General features: G+C 37.3%; 1 protein-coding gene across 1 annotated transcript in view; it reads left to right on the forward strand.

Annotated features, from left to right (window-relative positions):
• LOC306909085 (uncharacterized protein) overlaps positions 1-19,757 on the forward strand; it is a 78,333-nt gene that overhangs the window by 16,406 nt on the left and 42,170 nt on the right. Inside the window, exons 6-8 of the mRNA XM_079482462.1 lie at positions 1,566-1,701; positions 3,918-3,983; positions 10,832-10,955. Coding sequence (XP_079338588.1) covers positions 1,566-1,701; positions 3,918-3,983; positions 10,832-10,955 — 326 coding nt within the window. The remainder of the gene's footprint in view (positions 1-1,565; positions 1,702-3,917; positions 3,984-10,831; positions 10,956-19,757) is intronic.

Consider the following 19,757-nt stretch of genomic DNA (forward strand, 5'->3'; position numbering starts at 1 on the left):
AATTTTACTTACAAAATGACCAATGACAAACAAAATATTTCCACCTGTAACCCACATAATTGAAAAAAGAAAACAATTGCGGCAGCGGTTTAAACGTATCCCCATTCTGAATACTTGGCAACCCTGGATCACACACACACACACACACACACACACACACACACACACACACACATGTTGGATTATAATTATATGATATTACTTTGTTACATGACAGTTGAATATAAAGCTGTTTATCGGAAGGTGAATATACAGGATGCATTTTCTCTTATTACAAATTTAATCCGAGAAATTTTGATCAAATGTTTAATAGCTTTAATGTAGCCTAAATTTGCAGTTGCAGTATGTGTCTATACAGAAACTGGCTTGTGGAAACAAAACAACACTGAAAAAACATTCACTGGAATAACAAGTGTGAGAACTAGCCCCAATCTTCCCTCTAAATATTGCCTCTGCCTTGTTTTTTTCGATTCTCAGTGTTTTCCTCTTGTACTTGATGTCAGCTCCTCTTGTTGTTCTAGACAGCACTGAGACCCTGTTGTATACCAAAGTACACAGAACAGCTGCCTTACACGGGGATTGATGTATGCTAACTACTACTGCGCGAGCATGGTTGAAGGTTATAGCTTAGAGAGAGCGTGTCTGTTTACCTGCAGCCTGCTGTGTTGTGGTCTGATAGGTTGTGGTGAAATATGAATTATTCCTGCTGTTCTGATTTGCTTCTTCGCTGTTGAACACTTCTCTTATCTCTGCCCATAATCATTTCTTTACTCTGTCATAACATGCCTCGCGTTTATCTCTCCTCCTATTCATTATTTAGCGCGGCGTGCAACGGCTGAACTTTGCGTCTGGGAATGATGTGTTGCGCCACATAGGAGTTAAAAGATGGTTTTGGCTGTCTTGCTAGGGGTTGTGAGAAAGGGTTGTGTGCCAGTGTGCTCCCTGGTTTTGTAAGTGTACTGGGCAGGGATTTGGTATATCTAGGGTTGTTGACAGAACAATTTCAAGAATAAACTGCTGAAAATATTAGAGAATATTATCCAGAATTCCTTCTTAAAGAGACAGTGTACCCAAAAATTTAAATTCTGCCTTCGTTTACTCACTTATTCTTTTTTTGTGTTCAGCAAACACAAAATGTATACATTTGGTGAGTAAATGACAAACATTTCATTTTGGGGTGAACTATGACTTTAATAGTTGTGAATAGGAAATACGTTTACAATTTTGGGGATTTTGAATGATTTGAGTATTTGTTTAATCTATGAAAGTCATCTGTTTTGTTTATTAAATAAATGCATATTTCATAATGACGCTGTACATTTTATCTACAAGACACATGGCTTCATGTGTTTTAGGCATCACAATCAGGTGGCATGAATTTGAGTCATCTGTTTCTCGTATATGGTGGATAAAACCCCTTACTAGTGCTCAATACTTTTGTGTTTGTGATATACTGATTCATGACACGGGCAACTAGGGAGTGGAATGAGACAGCTAAAAACCCATTCGTTTTGGCTCGGAGACGTGTGGCACTAAAACGTGTCTATTTGTGCTTCTCTCTGTAGATACAGGTCTTCTGCAAAGAGATGCCACAGCACGAAGGCAAAAGGAGGAACCTCAGCCAAATCTGCACGTCTTGGGAGTTCTCTTCCTGGGAAAGCACACCAGCCGTGCCTTCAACTTTGTTCTCCTCTTTCAATTGTGAGTCTCTCATTTAGAGCCCCGCTGAAAAGATCAGCATAGTTAGCCACCAGCATATGTTTTTTTTGGATCAGCATGATACACTGATGTCTTTCCCAGACTGCTGAACAAGCGTAAAAGGAAAATTCATTTCAAAATGAAGATTGCGTTGTTGTTCACGCAGCCTTATGTCGGTCCAACATTTGGAAAAATCAAAAAAAATTCCATAGATGTAAATGTACAAATGTTATATGACATAAAGAAATAACATATCCCAATGCTACAGTGTGCATCTTGTGGTTGGAACCACTAACCACGCTCATTTAATTAATCATCCTTTCGGCATTATCCCCAGTGGCCTCCCAAAGGTGCAATGCTAATAAGTTATGCTATGTTGGATGCGAAAAACACAGAAGATTGCGGACAGACGAAATGATCAGAAGCAGTGTGTAAATGTTATTGTCACAACGTGAGGTCGTATTTATTTTTAAAGGTGCGGAAATTTCCGACACAAATTTTTGACTCAATGTGCAATTTACATTTAGGCATTTGGCAGACGCTTATATCCAAAGCGGCTTACATTGCATTATCCTATACATTTTACATAGGTATCTGCAATCCCCTAGCTCGGTTTACACATTTAGAATAAGGGGGTCCCTGCTCCATTCATCTCTCATCAAAGGGGTCCTTGCCACGAAAAACGTTGAAGACCGTGCTTTAAAGATTTAAATCGTCTTCTGGATACCATTAATACAATAGATAGACACAAACACACACACATATGAGTACGTACAGTATGGCAGACCAGACTTGCAGAAACCCATATACAGTATGTGTATAAGCTAAATATGTTAAAAAAAGCTGAAAACCCGTAAATTGTCCTTAATCTAAAGCAAATTGCCTGTTGATTCATTCGTCTGCAGGGAAATATGCAAAAATAATATCAGAACTGTTTGTGGACAAATTAAGCCATTACTGTGATGTTTCTATAAAGAGCGAAAACTCTACTGCATGACAACAGCAACTAAAAACACAATATTGAACACATTTGTACCATCTTTTGATCTCTGACAAAGCTACCAGTCTGTGTCATGTGCCATTTCTCTCCAATATAATTATTTTGACAAGAGCACACTCATGAATGTGTCACTGAGGACTTCTGTTGAAATGTCACCGGACACCTCCTATTAGACTGATGAGAGCGGCTTGGTTAGTTTTGGTTAGATATAAAAGGTTAATTAAGTCATCTGTACTTTGAACGTTGAATCTGCTCCTCGCTGTGGCAGGTAGACACACAAACACCTTTGAATATGAGCCTTAAGTAGGTTTTTAATTCCTGCTGTGCTCTCCAGACTGTCACTAAATGCAGCATTATTTATGTGTGAAATTTCAGTATTGCCCTAAACAACAGTTTTACCTTTTGGAATGATATTGCAGAATAATGAAATAATGGTGAATTGCAATTTGTACAGGTCGCCAATATGGCTGTCCATCTGTTCGTCTTTAAATGTACCTTCTCTGTGTTACACAGTTACTCTTCGGCTTTTTACCTTGGGTTTCCAGTTTTTGTGGTGTTTTTGACTTTAAAATAAGATTTACCAGGCATAAGTTGATTTCTTTGATAGCTTTTCAAGCTAAATTGATTTGTTCAACCCTCGTTGTGTTTATGACCGGTGCACCTATGTCCTTTTTGGACATAATCACAAAACTAAATATGGCATCCCAAAAAGATTGAGCTCAGATGCAATGTGTTTGGTTTGCATTTGACTTTGAGAGTAAGAATATAGCAAGACCCTACTGTAAGTGCATTAATGGCCATTACAGAGAAACGCCTTTGATAGTTTCACAGGACATCATTTGCTGCAAGACTTAAAAGGTTAAATGGAAAGCGTCTGGTTATCAGCATTTAGACAGGTTTGACTAACACATATACAATCGATATACTCATCATTGCGTTCAAAAGGCTTAGCACTCGATCAATGTCTCTAACCAGTAAAGTACAACAGATTCGAGTCAAGGTCTCACTTTCATTCTCATTTTCAAACTTGCCGTCATTTGACATGAATTGGTGATTATAGTCTTTGACATATCTTTTGAGTTAAAAACAAAAAAGCCAACGTTAAGTTTACACACTAGGACATCCTGCTTGAGTCCCCCGTGACAGTTTCTCATGAAAATAAGGTGATGTGACAGTCATTACTGTAATGAGTGCTGATAATGAACTGTGTCTCCAACAGTGTGTCTATCGGGATCAGTTACGTCTTGGCAGGAAGTGAGGCCTACGCAGCACTTTTTCATTCCAGGTGAGTTGCCACAGGGTGAAATGTTTAATGTATCGGATCATGAATAACAAAAGCTGGTGAGCTGTCTACAGATGCTCATTTTTAGGCGTCACAGCACAGTCAGAGTCCCGACAAATGTTGCGCCGTAAAATAGGCTTCTTGATTATGCTGCCTTTTAAGTTGCCTCATTTTAGTGTCGCATATATGCGGTGGTGGTCATGGCAATCCAAAAATGTATTGTGTGCAATGACAAACTAGAATGTTGGGTGTCTTTTATAAATTCTTTTAAATTCTGAAAAGATGTCCAATATTTGTGTTTTATATTGTCTATATTTATTTAAGTACCACAGTGCTAGCTTAGAAACATGCTAGTGAACGTTAAACTCTATTGGAATCAATTGCAAGTCCCAGATAGGCTACCAGTAAATGTTTCTGCAAAAGACAAAATGTTGTTAAAATACAGGTAAATGCATGGTTCCTGATGTATATTTCTTCAAGCATCGGGTGTCTGTTTGTAATTTATAGCAGTACTTGTTATACTTGTCAATCACATTGTTTATTCTCTGAATGTTTAATTTTAAACCCAGCTCTGAACTCTCTGCATGTCTGTCAAGTCATCGCCTCGGTTTGAGGAACGCTTATAAATGCAGTCGGGCTGGAAATTCTCTCATTACATTGTGCCTGTGGGGTGTTTGATCTCCGAATACTTCGCTCCAAAAACACAGTCACAATTGTTCCCTCTGTGATGTTTTGTGAGAGGACAAATCAGAACAACTTTTGATGTCTGGGAAGTCATAGAGGAAGGCCTGTTTCGCACCGCATATGAACAGCGCAAAAATGCCGCATATATATTTTGGTGCACGTAATATTAACAGGTTACAGTGGTCTCGCTCCACATGCAAGCGGTGTGATGCTGTTAAGCAGATGTGTGAATCGCTGCAAGAGCTATGCCGAGGCTAAATGTAATGCAAATGGTGTGCTGAACTACTGAAAATGTGATCAAAATCTATTTAAACAGTTATAGCTACACTGGGGGGTTTGGGGTCTCGGTAAATTCATTACCATTTGGATTCACTGTAAATATCTTCGTGTAACTTAGATTTTATGATGATCAAATTCCTAATCGAATCACACTTGTGCAATATAAATCAGGCCTTCTTTTGGCCCTTTTTTTTAAAGGTGTAAATGCTTGTTCTGCACTTTGCCTTTAGAACTGTTGAGAAGGCTTGTGTTTTCATTAGTATTCAGTTGAAGGAACGGGAAGTAAATATGAAAAATTGAATAAGCTGACAGGGATCCTCTCCAAACGCAACATACGGTGTCATAATTCAATTAGGGAAAGGGTATAATTACAACCTGCTCGAGTTTTTCAATCCAGCAAGTTGTACTTTTTGATTTCTATTGGCTCGCTTTCTTTTGATGGATTTGTTTCAGGTCATATCCCGAGAAATGTGATTTTGCTTAATCTTTTGAAAGGGTTCAAAACATCCTCCACAGCCTAACAAGACTCAATTGAATCTAAGTTACAAAAACTCATTTAACCTAAATCAGAAACACACACAACGTAAGGCCACCCACATTTACATATCCGTCATACATACGCTCTAAAAACAATACAGTATTTCTTGTTTTACATGAGGGTTTCTATGTATATTTTAAAGGCACGGCAGCAAAAAGATCAGAGATAGATCGGGCTCAGAGAAAAAGTGAAAAAAATGGTAATGTAAAATGAAACTTTGACTACAAGTGCGCCACAGGGAAAACAGATCATTTAATTTAAAATATGATATGACCCCTTTTAGAAATAATGAGAGTAACATTCAAAACTGACTAAGTATACAGACCATCCAAATTCCCCATACAGACATGATCCTTGTATCTAAACCCTTTTGGTATTTTTTCGCCCTTGAGGTTGAACCTCTTAACCTGACAGTTTTTCATTTTAATTAAAACACACCACTGCCCTTCAAAAACACCCACTAGAGACAACTTCAGCTGGAAAAAGGATTATCATTCAGTGCATTATGCAAAGGAAGAAATCAATTTATCTTGTATATTTTTAAACACAGTGCTTTCAATACTCCAGACATAAATCACGAATCACCGTATTAAAGTTAAATTACCTATTGGTGCTTTGAGAAAGATGATCATGGGGTAAAGAAAATGTAGTCTTCACAGTGATGGTGCTTAAGGAATCATGGGATGAAGTTTATATTGACAACTGAAGTTAGTTTGGTGAGTTCATTAGATGATTTAATGAATGCTCGAGGGAAGAATGAAAAATCTGTACTCACTGTCATGTTGTTGTATGAATTTATCATGAACACCCAGCAGAAGATTTTCAGAAATTTGATCATTTCCACATCGGAAGTCATGATTATGAACTTGTCGTGTTCAGGTGCTTTGTTGTCAGAAAGAATCAAGGATGCCTGGTTCATACTTGGTCGTGTCTTGGGAAAAGTTTTGTAATCGTTATCAACCGTACATCCAACTGCTTGCTGACTATTCTGGAAGATTGGCAAAATACTGTACATTATCGCTGTGTATAAAACAATACAATACATTTGAAAGAAAAAACAATACAATATGCTTCAAATGATTATTATGTAAATATGTACTAATTTAACGACGAGGCGATGAAGCTGTTGCGGAAGATAATAAAGCATGGGTTAGATTAGATTAGTATTAAATATACAATTATTTTTATCTGGATATTTTTGATCAGTTTATTAAACTAGTTTTAACAAAAAAAATGTTTAATCATCATTTATAGATATTTATAGAATACAAATATAACAATGTAGACGGTTTCATTGGACGCATGCGTATGGCCCAAAGTTAACTTCCGGTCTGTGTTTGTTGATCAGACTGGCTAGTGGCTAATAATTTAACTATTTATATTTTATTTAATGTATATTAATATGTATTTATTGTATAATAATTGTATTAAATAAACAATTTGTTGCATTGTATTGTATTATATAAACAATTTGTTGAATGGGTCATGTAACTTTGTCACATTATAGTTTAGCCACGTAACGTTTTTTCTACTGGCAACCCAAAATAATGCTGGCTAGACACACTTTTAACTTGCTAGCTTGTCATTCACTTGTTATTTCTTTTGATTATCATCAGAAATAATCTGCACGGACTCTACTCTTTGCAAATGTGTACTGGAAGTTACGTTTGGTTTGGGCCACAAAAACGTGCATGCGAAGTAACATTAGTTGATGTTGCTTTGAAACCATCTACCCAATATGACAAGCAGCTTTTGTAGATTTTGAAAGATCAAGATTTATTTAGTATCTCATTGTGTAAGAAATCATTTTATTCTGTCGTGATGTCAGAATGGCACAGTGGGCATTTCCAACACACAGGAGGTGGGATGTTACAGACAAATGTGTGCTGTCAATGCCTCCATCTGGTAGAGAAAACCTTCACTCCATCTCTCTCTTCCTAACCCACTTTTCCTGTTTTGCTGTCCGTTTCTCTCTATCCTATTCGCAACACTTAGACCCACAGCGTAATGTGAAACCATTCCCACAATCCTTGAGGGACGCATCAATGCCAAACCCACAAGTAAACATGTTGATCAGAGAATTTAGAGATGAAGTCTATTCTAATTCGAAGTCATTCGATTATTTTATCGTGGTGTTCAGAGAGCTGTGAGTTGCAAAGATGACCGACTGATGAAAATAAGCTTGGTCAGCTAGTGGAGGGAGTCTAGAGTCTTAGATTATCATTTAACATCAGAGGACAGTACCAAATGTCCGATGCATTATAAATGTATGTGCAGTTGGATACTATTTACTGTTGTATTGATGGGTAAATTCTTTTGTAGCTCTTGTTTAACAACCTGTGGAGTTAACTTAAGGCTAGCACTCATCAATAAGGATGTTCCCTCTTATTGGTATTCTAGATTGGATTCCGGTCTCTAAGGACATAAGGTATTTACCTCAGATAAACAGAGATACATGAAGGAAATGTGAATCTGTGAAACCAGTCCACCGAATCTGAAGGGAAGTATTGTTTATTCCATGCATTGTGTGTTTTGGCAGTATAAATAATTGATCATATAAAGGTTTAATGCAAATTATGCCCCTCCATCTTTTTGAAAAAATAAGATCTTTGTCATTTCAAATTTCTGGTAGGATTGCTATCATAATACCTGTTTTTTGATTTAATCCCTACATCCCCACATGAATTGCACGGAATTATTTAAGCATATAAAATGATATAAGAATAGATGTTGATCAGCGACGAAAACCCAGAGGGTCTTGCGTATTGTTCTCTGCAGGATTTCTTTGTAATTGCACTTATGGCCACAAAGGTAATTTATTTTGCATCACCCCAGTAAATACTTAACCTGAAAATTACCCACTCAAGGCCGCCTGGACCATATCGGTGGTTGAATGCTTCATTAAGAGCCCATCATAGACAGAGGCCTTTCAGAAAACCCACCCAGGTAGCAGAGAGAGACAGTGAATGTAAAGTGAACCTGCGAGCAGCCGAGCACAAATCAATAGGTTATTTCAGCCCCGGTAGAGTGTTCGCAGTTCTCTTAATCCATTATAAAATCCCTTATTTATCTGTTGGAAATGGTCGTCTTGCTGAATTGAGTTCATAAATAAGTTTGCTTTGTGACAGTAAAAAAATGACCTCCCGCCACAAACATATAGTTGCAAGAAAGAATATGGGGATTAGTAGAATAGCATTCACAGTGCGAAGTCTAAAAAACATTTGTACGTCCCAAGCATGATAAAGCTAACATGAGTCTGGAATTGTTGACTTGCATGAGGCTGGAAAGATTATAAAAGTATCTGTATAAGCTTTTGATGTTAGTTCACAGTATGACAAATTGTCTATAAATGGAGAAAGGCCAGACTGGTTTTAGGAAAAGACATCCCGCGAAGATGACTGCAGGAACACACTGCAGAATGCTGGATCATGTTAAGGAGAATCCTGGAGAGTCGGCTAAAGAAATTTCGACTGAAGACATGTCGATGCATCTGCGATATGCAGAACAAGGGAAGACACCTCGGAGGAAACCACTTCATTCCACAACAAACCCTAAAAAAAAGCACCTGATGTTTTCCAAAAAAGGCAAAATATTGTGAGGACAGATAAAACTACAGATAATACAATGCTACCAACATCAAAGCCTCGTGCAAGCTGTGTGGTGGAGGAGCTGTTATGGTGTCTCAGGGCCTGTACAGCTTGCTGCTGTATCATCAACAGAAAAATGAATTCCCAAATATATCGGGACGCTTCTCAGGAGAATGTTACACCATCTGTCTGCCAGGTGAAACTCAACAGAAGTTGTTTGATGCTACAGCACACTGAACCAAAGCACAGGAGTAAATTCATTTCTGTCAAAATGGACGGTCAATGACTCATTAAATCCAAAGGTTCACATAGTACATACAGTCGCTGTGAATGTTTAGAAAGTGTAATGAAAACATCATTAATATCATTGTTTTTGTTGTTTGTAACATCTGCTCTTATGTGAATAAGTGTTTAAGATTAGATACATTTTGTACGGTGGCCCACTGGTGCACAACCCAACAAAATTTTAAAAGCAACTATAAGCTACTATAACACAACGGAATCGAGTTACAAAACAACGGAATAAAGCCACAACACATCTATGCTCCCGACCACTTGGAGGCCCCAAAGTTCTTGTTATTGTTCTATATTTTTAGGGGCACATTCGGCACTTCGGTGCTTGGTTCAGTGTAGACAGCAGAGGGAGAGAGATCCAGGAGAGCATTAAAGACTGTCACGCTGATTATTATTTAGGCCGAGGACAAACATTCTAAGACTTTTTCTTTCAACTGAAAGCATGATTGCATAGATATTAACAAGATGTGCTACTGACAATAACACAATAGGGAGGGGACGCAATACGCAATATGGCCACCCTACAATTATTAACTTGTAGATTCTCTGGGGTTGAGCTTCACACAGGCTAATGAGGCGCTAACCTATGTCCATGGGCAGTAGCTGAAGCGAAATTCTGATTTTAGAGAAATTTCAGTTTAGGAAACGTTGTTACAGTTGATGTAAGGTTTAATTGTGCTTTTTGCCAGTGGATTTAGAAGTATTCCCATTCAAGTAGAAGGCTGACAAAAATAGCCACCCGAAGGCATAACAAACATGGCCGCCAAGTGGCACGACTCCTATAAACGCACTTTGGTAAAGGTCAGAAATAAATAACTGAACAAAAGTAATAATATTTTTCAGTGAAAAAAGTAATCTTGCCGTACTGTAATTACATGTACAGTGTTGAAAATGTTTGAAGTGCTTTTTTCTTATTTATTGCAATTCCACTACATTTCAAGCTGGCGTGGAAGACTTCGTGCATAACCACATAATCCTATTTATCTTACCTATAGAATCATTTCATGTGCTTTCAGTAGAAGAAGACTTAAAGTTTCAGATTTTGGACCTCAATGCATGTTGTATTTGTTCCTGACCCTTGAGTTTTTATGCTTTTGCATATGTATTTTGACAGTGTTCGTCTTCTCAGACTACTTTAGCTATAAAGTCAGGGAAAGCATTAAGGGGGTTTACTGTATGAGTGCTCAAATGACATTCTTATGCGACAGACATAGACACTTCAAAACAATTACCTGCAACATGTTGTTGTCTCCAGAGAGGAGAAATTAGGCTCTCTTCATTGCAGCATGTGGTTTAGAGAGAATAAGTCTATGTTTTGGAGGGAAATACTCATTTTTGAGTTGTTGTCATGTCCTTTCGCCGTAGTCTGTAATTTTGCGAGGCTGTGTTTAGCATTATTTGGAGTTACTGAAGCTGTAATTTAAAACAATGGGGTACTAGATGACTGTTTGTCTGCTTTTGCTTTGCAGTCATGTCTACATGATCCCCGTCTTTACGTGGACGCTGTCATTTGGGATTCTGCTGGCCCAAACCATCATTCAACCAATCACGTCACTGCTGACGCTCCTCAAAGGGATTCTTTTGGTCATTACGGTAAGTTCAGTAGGTTCTGTGTCCAAAATGTAACAACAAGGAATACATCTCTCGATATCTATATCACTTTCAATAAAAGAAAACCTGTGTATCTCACAGAATTACAAAATGTGTTGCATTGTGGGTCTCATGGGATAGAAATGCACGTGTATAGTGTTCAGTGCTGTATGCATTGCCATTCAGCGAACCCATTCATCGATGTGTTTCCAGCTTTCATTTGATGAAAGCAGATCCAATTTGTTTTCAATACATTCATTCATCAACTCAAATTAGATTAAAGCTCAGTTTGTCTGCAGGGACTGTCAACACGGGCTCTGGGAATGCGTTTCAGAGGAAAGGCACATTATTAAAAGACTACAGAGACATTCACAAATGCACTTTCAAATGCAGAGATAAAGTGCAGTTTGAAAGGTGCCCTTGCTGTGTACAAACCTAAAGGTCTAAATTCATCCGTCACTCTATATACGCCTCAGAACAGGTGGAGGACTTTAATATGGGAAATAACAACAGTATTTAATCATAATTGTAAAAGATTATACAGTATAATCATTTTAATTATATAATCTATACATTATTGATTATTTCTACATTAAATGATCTCAGCGTTTCTTTAATGAATGAAGAGCTTGAATTTCACGGTTGTTTCTCTAACATCTTCCAATCTGTTTAAATCTCAAAAGGGTTTTCTTTTCAATAACCTGATATTGTTCTCTTAAGCTCATATTGTATTAAGATTCACAGCTCAAGTCTTAATTTTTTTCTAGAGCCGTATCACAAAACATTAATATTCACATATGACGCGAGTGTTTATTTTCATTTGTGTTCTTTATATTGTTAATTATGCCTACGGAACGAGTGCCTTATTAATATGTGAACGAGCCGTGAAGGACGGAAATTGATAAACTGAAAAATCTGGGAAGATGTGACACTGTAGACATAATGAAGGATAATTATGAAATAATAATGGTTTGTGATGAGCTGTTTCCGAGGATGAGAGCGTGCGTGTACTGTATGTGTAGGCGTGTTCCTTCACTTCAGTAATAAGGTCAGAGGATCGTTGCCTCGAATGAACACCGTGTGATTTATAACGGACACCTCACACTTCAACAGGTTATGTGCAAAGATGAAGTGTCTTGGTTGAAGTCTCTTAGAAAAAATGTAGAGAAGAAACATGTGTTAATATGTTTCCTTTTTAATGTTGGGTTGGTTAACTTGACATATCTCATTGCGATGTCCTGAACGTTCTCCACCAGGGAAGTGTAGTCCTTAAGGACGAGGAGCTCTGTGCTTTACGGTGGAGATGGTGACCTGTTTACTCCAGAAACAGAAAAATTTCAGGACATTCCTTTTAGCTGATTTGCTAAAGGGAGGGAAAGTTTTTTCTTAACCATTAGCAAAAGTCAACGATAAAGTCGATTTAAGGAATCATAAGGAATTAATGCCTTAGGTTAAAATAGTTTTAGAATTGTTTAGCCAGCATTTTGTACTGCAACTTGATCTGCCAATCAAACGCCATGCTATATTATCCCTGTTCTTAATGTCTGTGCTTATCTATAACTTTGGCGGTTATCATTTATGAGTTAGGGTTTTATTATGCGTGGACGGCCCCTCTCGCATGAATCACATCACCTAGATGCCACGGAAGAGACAAAAAAAAATTGACGCATAATATGTATTCATGATAAATTATAATAATAATTATAGGTAATAATTAATAAACAATAAGAAGTCAAATTCAACTTAAATTTAGTTTATTGTTAATAAATCATAGTTATATAAAAATGATATAAGGATGAAATAATAATGAGATTTATTATTGATTTATAAAATAAGTATGAATAATAATTTTATATATTAATATCAATAAATTCAAATCAGATTTAACTGAAATTATATTTAATGATACGGACAGTAAAATAATAATATTTAGTAATGATTAATAAAATAATGGCAAATCATTATTTCATAATTAAATCATATTCAATCAAATGGATTTTTTATTTTGTGTATTGGTGATACATCATGTTTATTAATTAGAAAAAATAATGAGACCAAATACTTATTAATCATCAGTAAAATAATGATAAATAATAAAGTAATAATAATACAATTAATCTTTAATTTAGTTTATTTTGACTTGAAACATGATCTGGTCAAAATAACATGTTGTTTAGGAATGAGTTGTGTAGAAATTGTTTATAACGGTTGTGGAAATCAGAAATGACCTCCGTTGAAATAAGAAAAGATTATTTCACTGACGTAACATGAAACAAAGCGTCCAATAACCTTTACTTGCTAAATTCATTATTAAACAAAACTCAAACAAACGATTGGATGGCATAGCCCTGAAAATCTTGGCAAATCCAGGGATTAGCTCTTCAAAGGGCTCATTGTTTCAACCCCTTATTTTCAACATGGCCAAAACTATCCATTTTTATAATTCAGTCAGCAAGCGGAGTGTTGGTGTGCCGTCTCGTGCTGAGACCAAAGCGGTTTAGGTGAGAATGCCAGCGTCTGTCTTTCTCTGAGACTTCTGTGCCTTCATTAAGTCCAGGCGGTTCGTTGTTCTCTGACCTCTTACCTTTAATTCACCTCAAACCCTTCATTTCAGTCGTTCAGTGTTGGCACGGCTGAAGTCTTTAAGTCAGGTTGGTGAGCTGCTGTTCCACTGCAATGCTTCGCATAATCACAGCAAGCTATTCATCAACTGACAGGACTGCCCCCCAGCCTCTGGTCACTAAGCCAGTAATTCTCAACCACGTCTCATCAGTGGTCAAATTCCAGGCTATCAATCAAACCCCATGATGTATTATCCCTGTTCGTAATGTCCATGCTTATCTATAATTTGGGGCGGTTATCGTTTATGAGTTAGGGTTTTATGATGCGTGGACGGCCCCTCTCGCATCCCGCCGTGAATCACATCACCTAGACGCCACGGAAGAGACTTGTGCAACCCTGATGAGATATCATCTGTGACTGACTCTTCCGTTTAACAGCGGGCAACATATTTTCATGACAATCCAAATGTAACCATGATCCGTGAAATGCCCTCCACCAAATCGCCAGTTAAAGTGGGTGTAATTTAGCATCCTACCGTAAGTGGCAGATAATTGCTCTATTTCTGCTCGGATGAGGCCAGGATGATCATGTCTCTTGCGTGAAGGGGTCGGTTGTATGCTAATTGTGGGGCGTTGCTGGAATGCTGCACCTCCCATTGATGCTTGATGTCATTCTTGAGTTGGGTTTATAAGGCCGATGGTGCAGATGGGGTTAAAAATGACATCATGGTGTGGCCGATCTCGGATAATGTGATAATATCCACACATGTTTCTGTTCTGCATAGGTCAGAGGCAGTGTTAAATAGTTTTAGAAGCTATGTATTTCGTAGGAATACAGTATGGTTTACAAGTTAAAAGCCGACTTGCAGTAATTGTGAACAAGTGTAGTGTGTGTGTGTGCGTGCGTGTGTGCGTGCGTGCGCGCCTGTGTGTGTGTTGAGAGACTGTCAGATGCTTGTTCACTAATTGCCACTAGCCGAGGATTTATTGTTAATGTTGGACCAACCTACTTTAACTCCTGAGAGAGAATCATAAGGTGAAATATAGATTCATTAAGCATGCGTATGGCACGCCTTTCAAATGGGCCCATGAAATATTTCATCTGGAAGACAATGTCTGGCTGCTGAACGAACAATTGTTGTTAAAATGATTCATAGCTCTACTGTGCGATCGGTATTGTACAGAGGCTGGGCGATTTAGAAAAAATCACAATATTTTTAGCCTTTTTTAATATGTGATATATTTATCACAAAATATATGCATTTGCTCTAAAAGGGCTTAAAGTGGAGGAACCATCATTTCAGTCTAGCAGATTTAAACATAAATAAATAAATGAAATAACTTAAAATATGATTTGACTACACAGTTATTGTCGCCAGCATTTATTTTTTATTTTCATAAATAAATATTAGTCAGTCAAATTCATCTTAAATTTAACAAAAAATGATACATATGTATTAATGATTAATAAAATGATACATAATAACTTCATAACAATCATTCCAATTTGTTTCTTATTTTGTTTATTAAAAAGTAATGTCTATTAATGATACATAAGAATAATGACACATCAAATGTATTACGGTTTAATAAAATAATAATCAGTCAAATATGCCTTAAATTTTTATTAATAATAAACAATTTATATGAATGATGATTATTATTATTGATATAATAATTGGTATATAAAACCATGATAAATGCTCATTTAGTTATTAAACAATAATCATTTGAATTAATCTTTAATTCTGTGATTTCTTTTTTGATTTTTGCAGCGGGTTGTTGGCTGCATCTCTTTGAGGAAGGTTTTCATTTGTCAGACGGCTGTTAGGTGCTAAAATATGTATAAGCCTCCTTCACAGGAAAAGCTTGAAGAAAATCGTTGTCCTTTGGTTTGTAGGCCAGGCCTCTGCGGTGTTCTCACAAATGGTGTTTTGGACGCGTGTGCTAGCTGAAGGGATGCAGCTGTTGCCTCTAATCAGTCTGCTTCTGTTGTGGGGCCTCTGACACAATGGATTCTGGGAAGATGCAAAAGCATGGCGGATTTTGTGCAGGAGCTGTGTGTGGACGCTTTAGCTTTTTCAGGTCACTGATTCTTACTGTCAGCGCCTGTTTCAGGGGCATTAGAAAACAAAGCTAAGAGCACATGGCATCGCAGGGCTGGATGACTGTGTCAGACCATCGCACCCCACCGGCTCACGATCCACTAATGCGACACCGTCTCTAATGACTGTTTGGCTAAGATACTTTAAGCACTGTCACACACACATGCTTTGACATGAAACATTTTTCTACAGTGGCTCCTCATCTCTGCCGAACCCATCTCTTTACAAATGTGCTTTTTTCCTCATGAATAAAACATGCCGTGTAGTGTTGTGTATATTTTGAAAATGTTTTACTGTAGTTGAATTTGAAATGACCTTGATGCGATTGTTGTGGCATGGCTAAGGAGTTACGAGATAATTACGAGATGAGTTTTGTAGATGAAAATAAGAGAGACTAATAGGCCTGAGCCGTAAAATGACATATTTATTTAAACTTGGCAGCATCAAGGAAACCACTCTGCCAATACTAAAAGGCCTCTTCTCTCCACTTAAATCCAACTACAGCTCATTCTGGCATTACCAACTCTGTCTCAAATTCTCAAGCTTTGAATTGTTTGTGAAAACTTGGGAGACATTTTTAGGTCACACTTCAGTACAGGTGGCAATTCTCACTATTAACAATTCTTAACTTGTTGCTTATTAATGGTTATTAAGGTAGTTGTTAGGTTACGATACTGGGTAGGATTAGGGATGTAGAATATGGTCATGCAGAATATGTGCTTTGTAGGTACTAATAAACAGCCAATATGCCAATAAAAGGCATGCTGATAACAACTAGTTAATCGTGAGAACTGCCCCCTATACTGAAGTGATACATTTTTTATTACAAAGTCAAACAAAACACAGATACAGGCTTTTTGTTGGACATGCTTTTACTGGGGTTCAGATGTTTTTTTAGGTTTCTTTACCGCTAGTGTAAGAGAGGTTTAAGTGGAGCTGACATGGTAATTCCGTAGTAATTTGAAGTACAGTAGTGGCTAAAGGTGATGCCCAACTTTGGGGAATTGTAACCTTCGCTCTAACCTTTGCTCAGATATTATTAAATGAGTGTAAACTGAAGCTCAGTTTTAAGAAGAATTTAAAGGGATAGTACACCCAAAAATTAATTTACTCACCCTCTTGTCATTTCAAACCTTTATGACTTTATTTCTTTTGCAGATTTTTGGCTTTTTTGAGCTTTTTATATATTATTTATACAAAATGTTTCGAGTTTTGTTTATTTTTTACCATACACCTCATATTTTATTGGTTTAATTAAACCTGAAGGGACATTAAAAGCAAATATTGTACAATTATGACTCCCAGTTATCACTTTTGGCCACTACTGTACCTTGTTAATGTCATACTTGACTACGATTGTTATTTAGTACCATAAAAATACCATCACTGTTCTATTGCAGTCATCTGAATTTCTCATTGCACTGCAGTGTGCGACAGGTTTTTAATTGGCGACCTTAGAGTAGCTGAACAAGCCAACAGGACAACTGAAAGAGCCGTTCCAAGCTGCTGAAAAGAGTTTCCATACATGTGTAGTTTAAGGCATTATGAAGAAGGCTTAATCAGGTTTGTCTCATATCTGAGACTCTGGTTACTAATGGATCCCTTTACCTCAAAGTTCCCAACGATTTTTTGATTTCACAATATGTCAGGCAAAAGACAGAGAGAGAAAAAAATCAATTTTCTTCCTCCATGATGATTTATTTATTGTCTCTGCTGAAGAGCTTCACTACTCCATCACAAACACACTCCAGGAATCCATAAGGTTGTAACCTCATCATAACAATTCACTGCCGGGCTGGTAAATCATTTCTTCTAAATGTCGCAGCTAGCATGAGGCCTTTTGGGAATCGCTATCTAGTTAATCAGCACAATCTGCTTGCAGCGTGTCTTAGAATAGCTGGCAAAATCTCCTCTAATCATGTAATTCATAAAACCACAATCAAAAATGTCTCTCTAAGCGTGTAAATGTCAACCTGCCGGCTCACGGCCCGGGGGTTTTAGGACACAGCAATTAAGCTCGACTGTGACTTGTCTTGCTCTGTGCTCAACGTATGATCTTTACCATTAGACAACTGCTATTTTCTTCAACCAGCGTACTCCACGTCTACCCCAGATGTGCCCTACATACACAAATAACAATGCAAACGCTAAGGTTGTGTTTTTAAGAAGCGATGGATCCGTGCACTGCTCGTCTTTACACGAGAGCTCTCTGAATGTACTCGAGTGAAGTGAATTCTGGTCTCGTCGTCGAGACGATCCGAAATCGATCAATCTCATTATTTAGGGGCCTTTGAAGAATGGCGATGAGAAGAGTTTGGGCTCTGTTGGAAAACTTATCCCTGAGTAACCTATGCGCTTCACATAAATGACGTCTCTGATTTTTTAGGACTACTGTACTTAAAATGCACTATCCAGTTTTTTCCTTTTGAGACTTTTGAGCACGGTAAAGCTGAATAATTATGCGAGGCTTTTTAGATAGATTCGAGAGCGACTCTTAAGTTTTAAAGGTACCTGTGATACTGTATGCACTCTTAAAAATGAAAATTGTGTTGATCGTGTTGTTTGGTCATTTTGATCTGACGTTACAATAATATATCTGAGTAATGTAAGATTAAAGACATCATTATCTTGGCAAATTTAAGTACAATCTGAGTCATTATTTAGGTCTGTTTTTTAGGAGAAAACTTGAGACGTATGCAGGAGATGCAAACAAAAGTCTCAGTTTGATCTTGTTTAAAAGGTCTTATACTTTTTGTTGGATCTTTTGACAGAAATGCATTATATTATAGGCCTACATAACTATTTCTTCAGGTGTGTATAAAGATCTTACATAATGATTATAAATGTTTTTATTACCTTAGAATGAGCTATTTCTATCTACATATTCTATCTACTATCTACACATCTCATTTCTACAGCAGCCCTAAAAGGACAAACTGCTCTACGGTGTGCACTTCATAAATACGTTCTCTCTTTCGGCAAAGAATCAAAAACGTGACAACATCTTTGTCCTGTTTCAGTGCTTCGAAGTGGAGTGAGCCTTTGCTTGCAATTCACAACCTGACCACTAGATGCCGCTAAATTTCAAACACTGTCCATTAGCTAATTTTATATCAGTTACAATGTTTGATTTAAAATTGTATTAATAAATGCTGAAATAAACATGAACTAAAATGAATAAATGCCGTAGAAGTGTTGTTCATTTTTATTATCTAATACAACATTAAATTGTTGTAAAGTGTTACCAATTCGTAAATTACTAAATAGCATTAACATAAGAGAAAATACAGTAGCACCAAAAATGCAGTTTTACTTTTAACAGTCTAAAATAAAGCATTGAAATTAACACAAGAACCAAAAAGATTATGTGTGTATTTGCATTCAGGTCTCATTGATTCGCGCTGGTTTTGGAGTTGGTACCTAAGCTTACTGTAATACAGATCCTGCTGCGAGGGCTGAACAAACCAAACAGATCAATGTCAGGAGACCAGACATTCCTCTGCGCTCTCCACTGCCCACATCGCCCTGTACAGTACATCTACACCCCTAGTGTCTCACACACTGTGTTCAGCTCTGTTAATAAAACATCAAAGCCTCCAGTGGGCAGTAGCCAAATAGCTGTCCTTCAAATGGACAGCCAAAAAGTTCACTACACTTTTTATTGCTCATTTTATTGTGAGAACGGTTCACAAATGACCTCTTTGTCTGAGAGCTGCGCCTTTAACGCTCTCAGAAACTCAAAATAACATCCACTCTCTTTTCTACTTACCTGAGGTTTGTGTCCCATTTCGCAAGATGGTCAAGAGAGTATTTATACCTCACCCTTTGAGAGCCTGAGATAAAATAGGCCATTTGCACTGCATCACTGCCTCAGCGAGCAGCCGCCATCCTTTGTTCACCCTCTTTTATTCACGTTGGGGAACAAATTAAACTTTTTGCTTTTTAGCTAATTGTGTTTATTGTCACAATCAATTGAGAAACTGGGGATCAGTCAAAGTGACCTGCAGTTAGCCGTGACTTCACCCTGAAAAGTCAATTACAATGAGGAAATTGATAAAATTTTAGCCAATTGTTTACTGAAGCAGATTTTTTTTTCAACTGTATGTCATTTGCAGTTGCCAAGCAACACACAGTACCAG

This window comes from Barbatula barbatula (assembly GCF_947034865.1).
Source record: "Barbatula barbatula genome assembly, chromosome: 20".
NCBI lineage: Eukaryota > Metazoa > Chordata > Actinopteri > Cypriniformes > Nemacheilidae > Barbatula > Barbatula barbatula.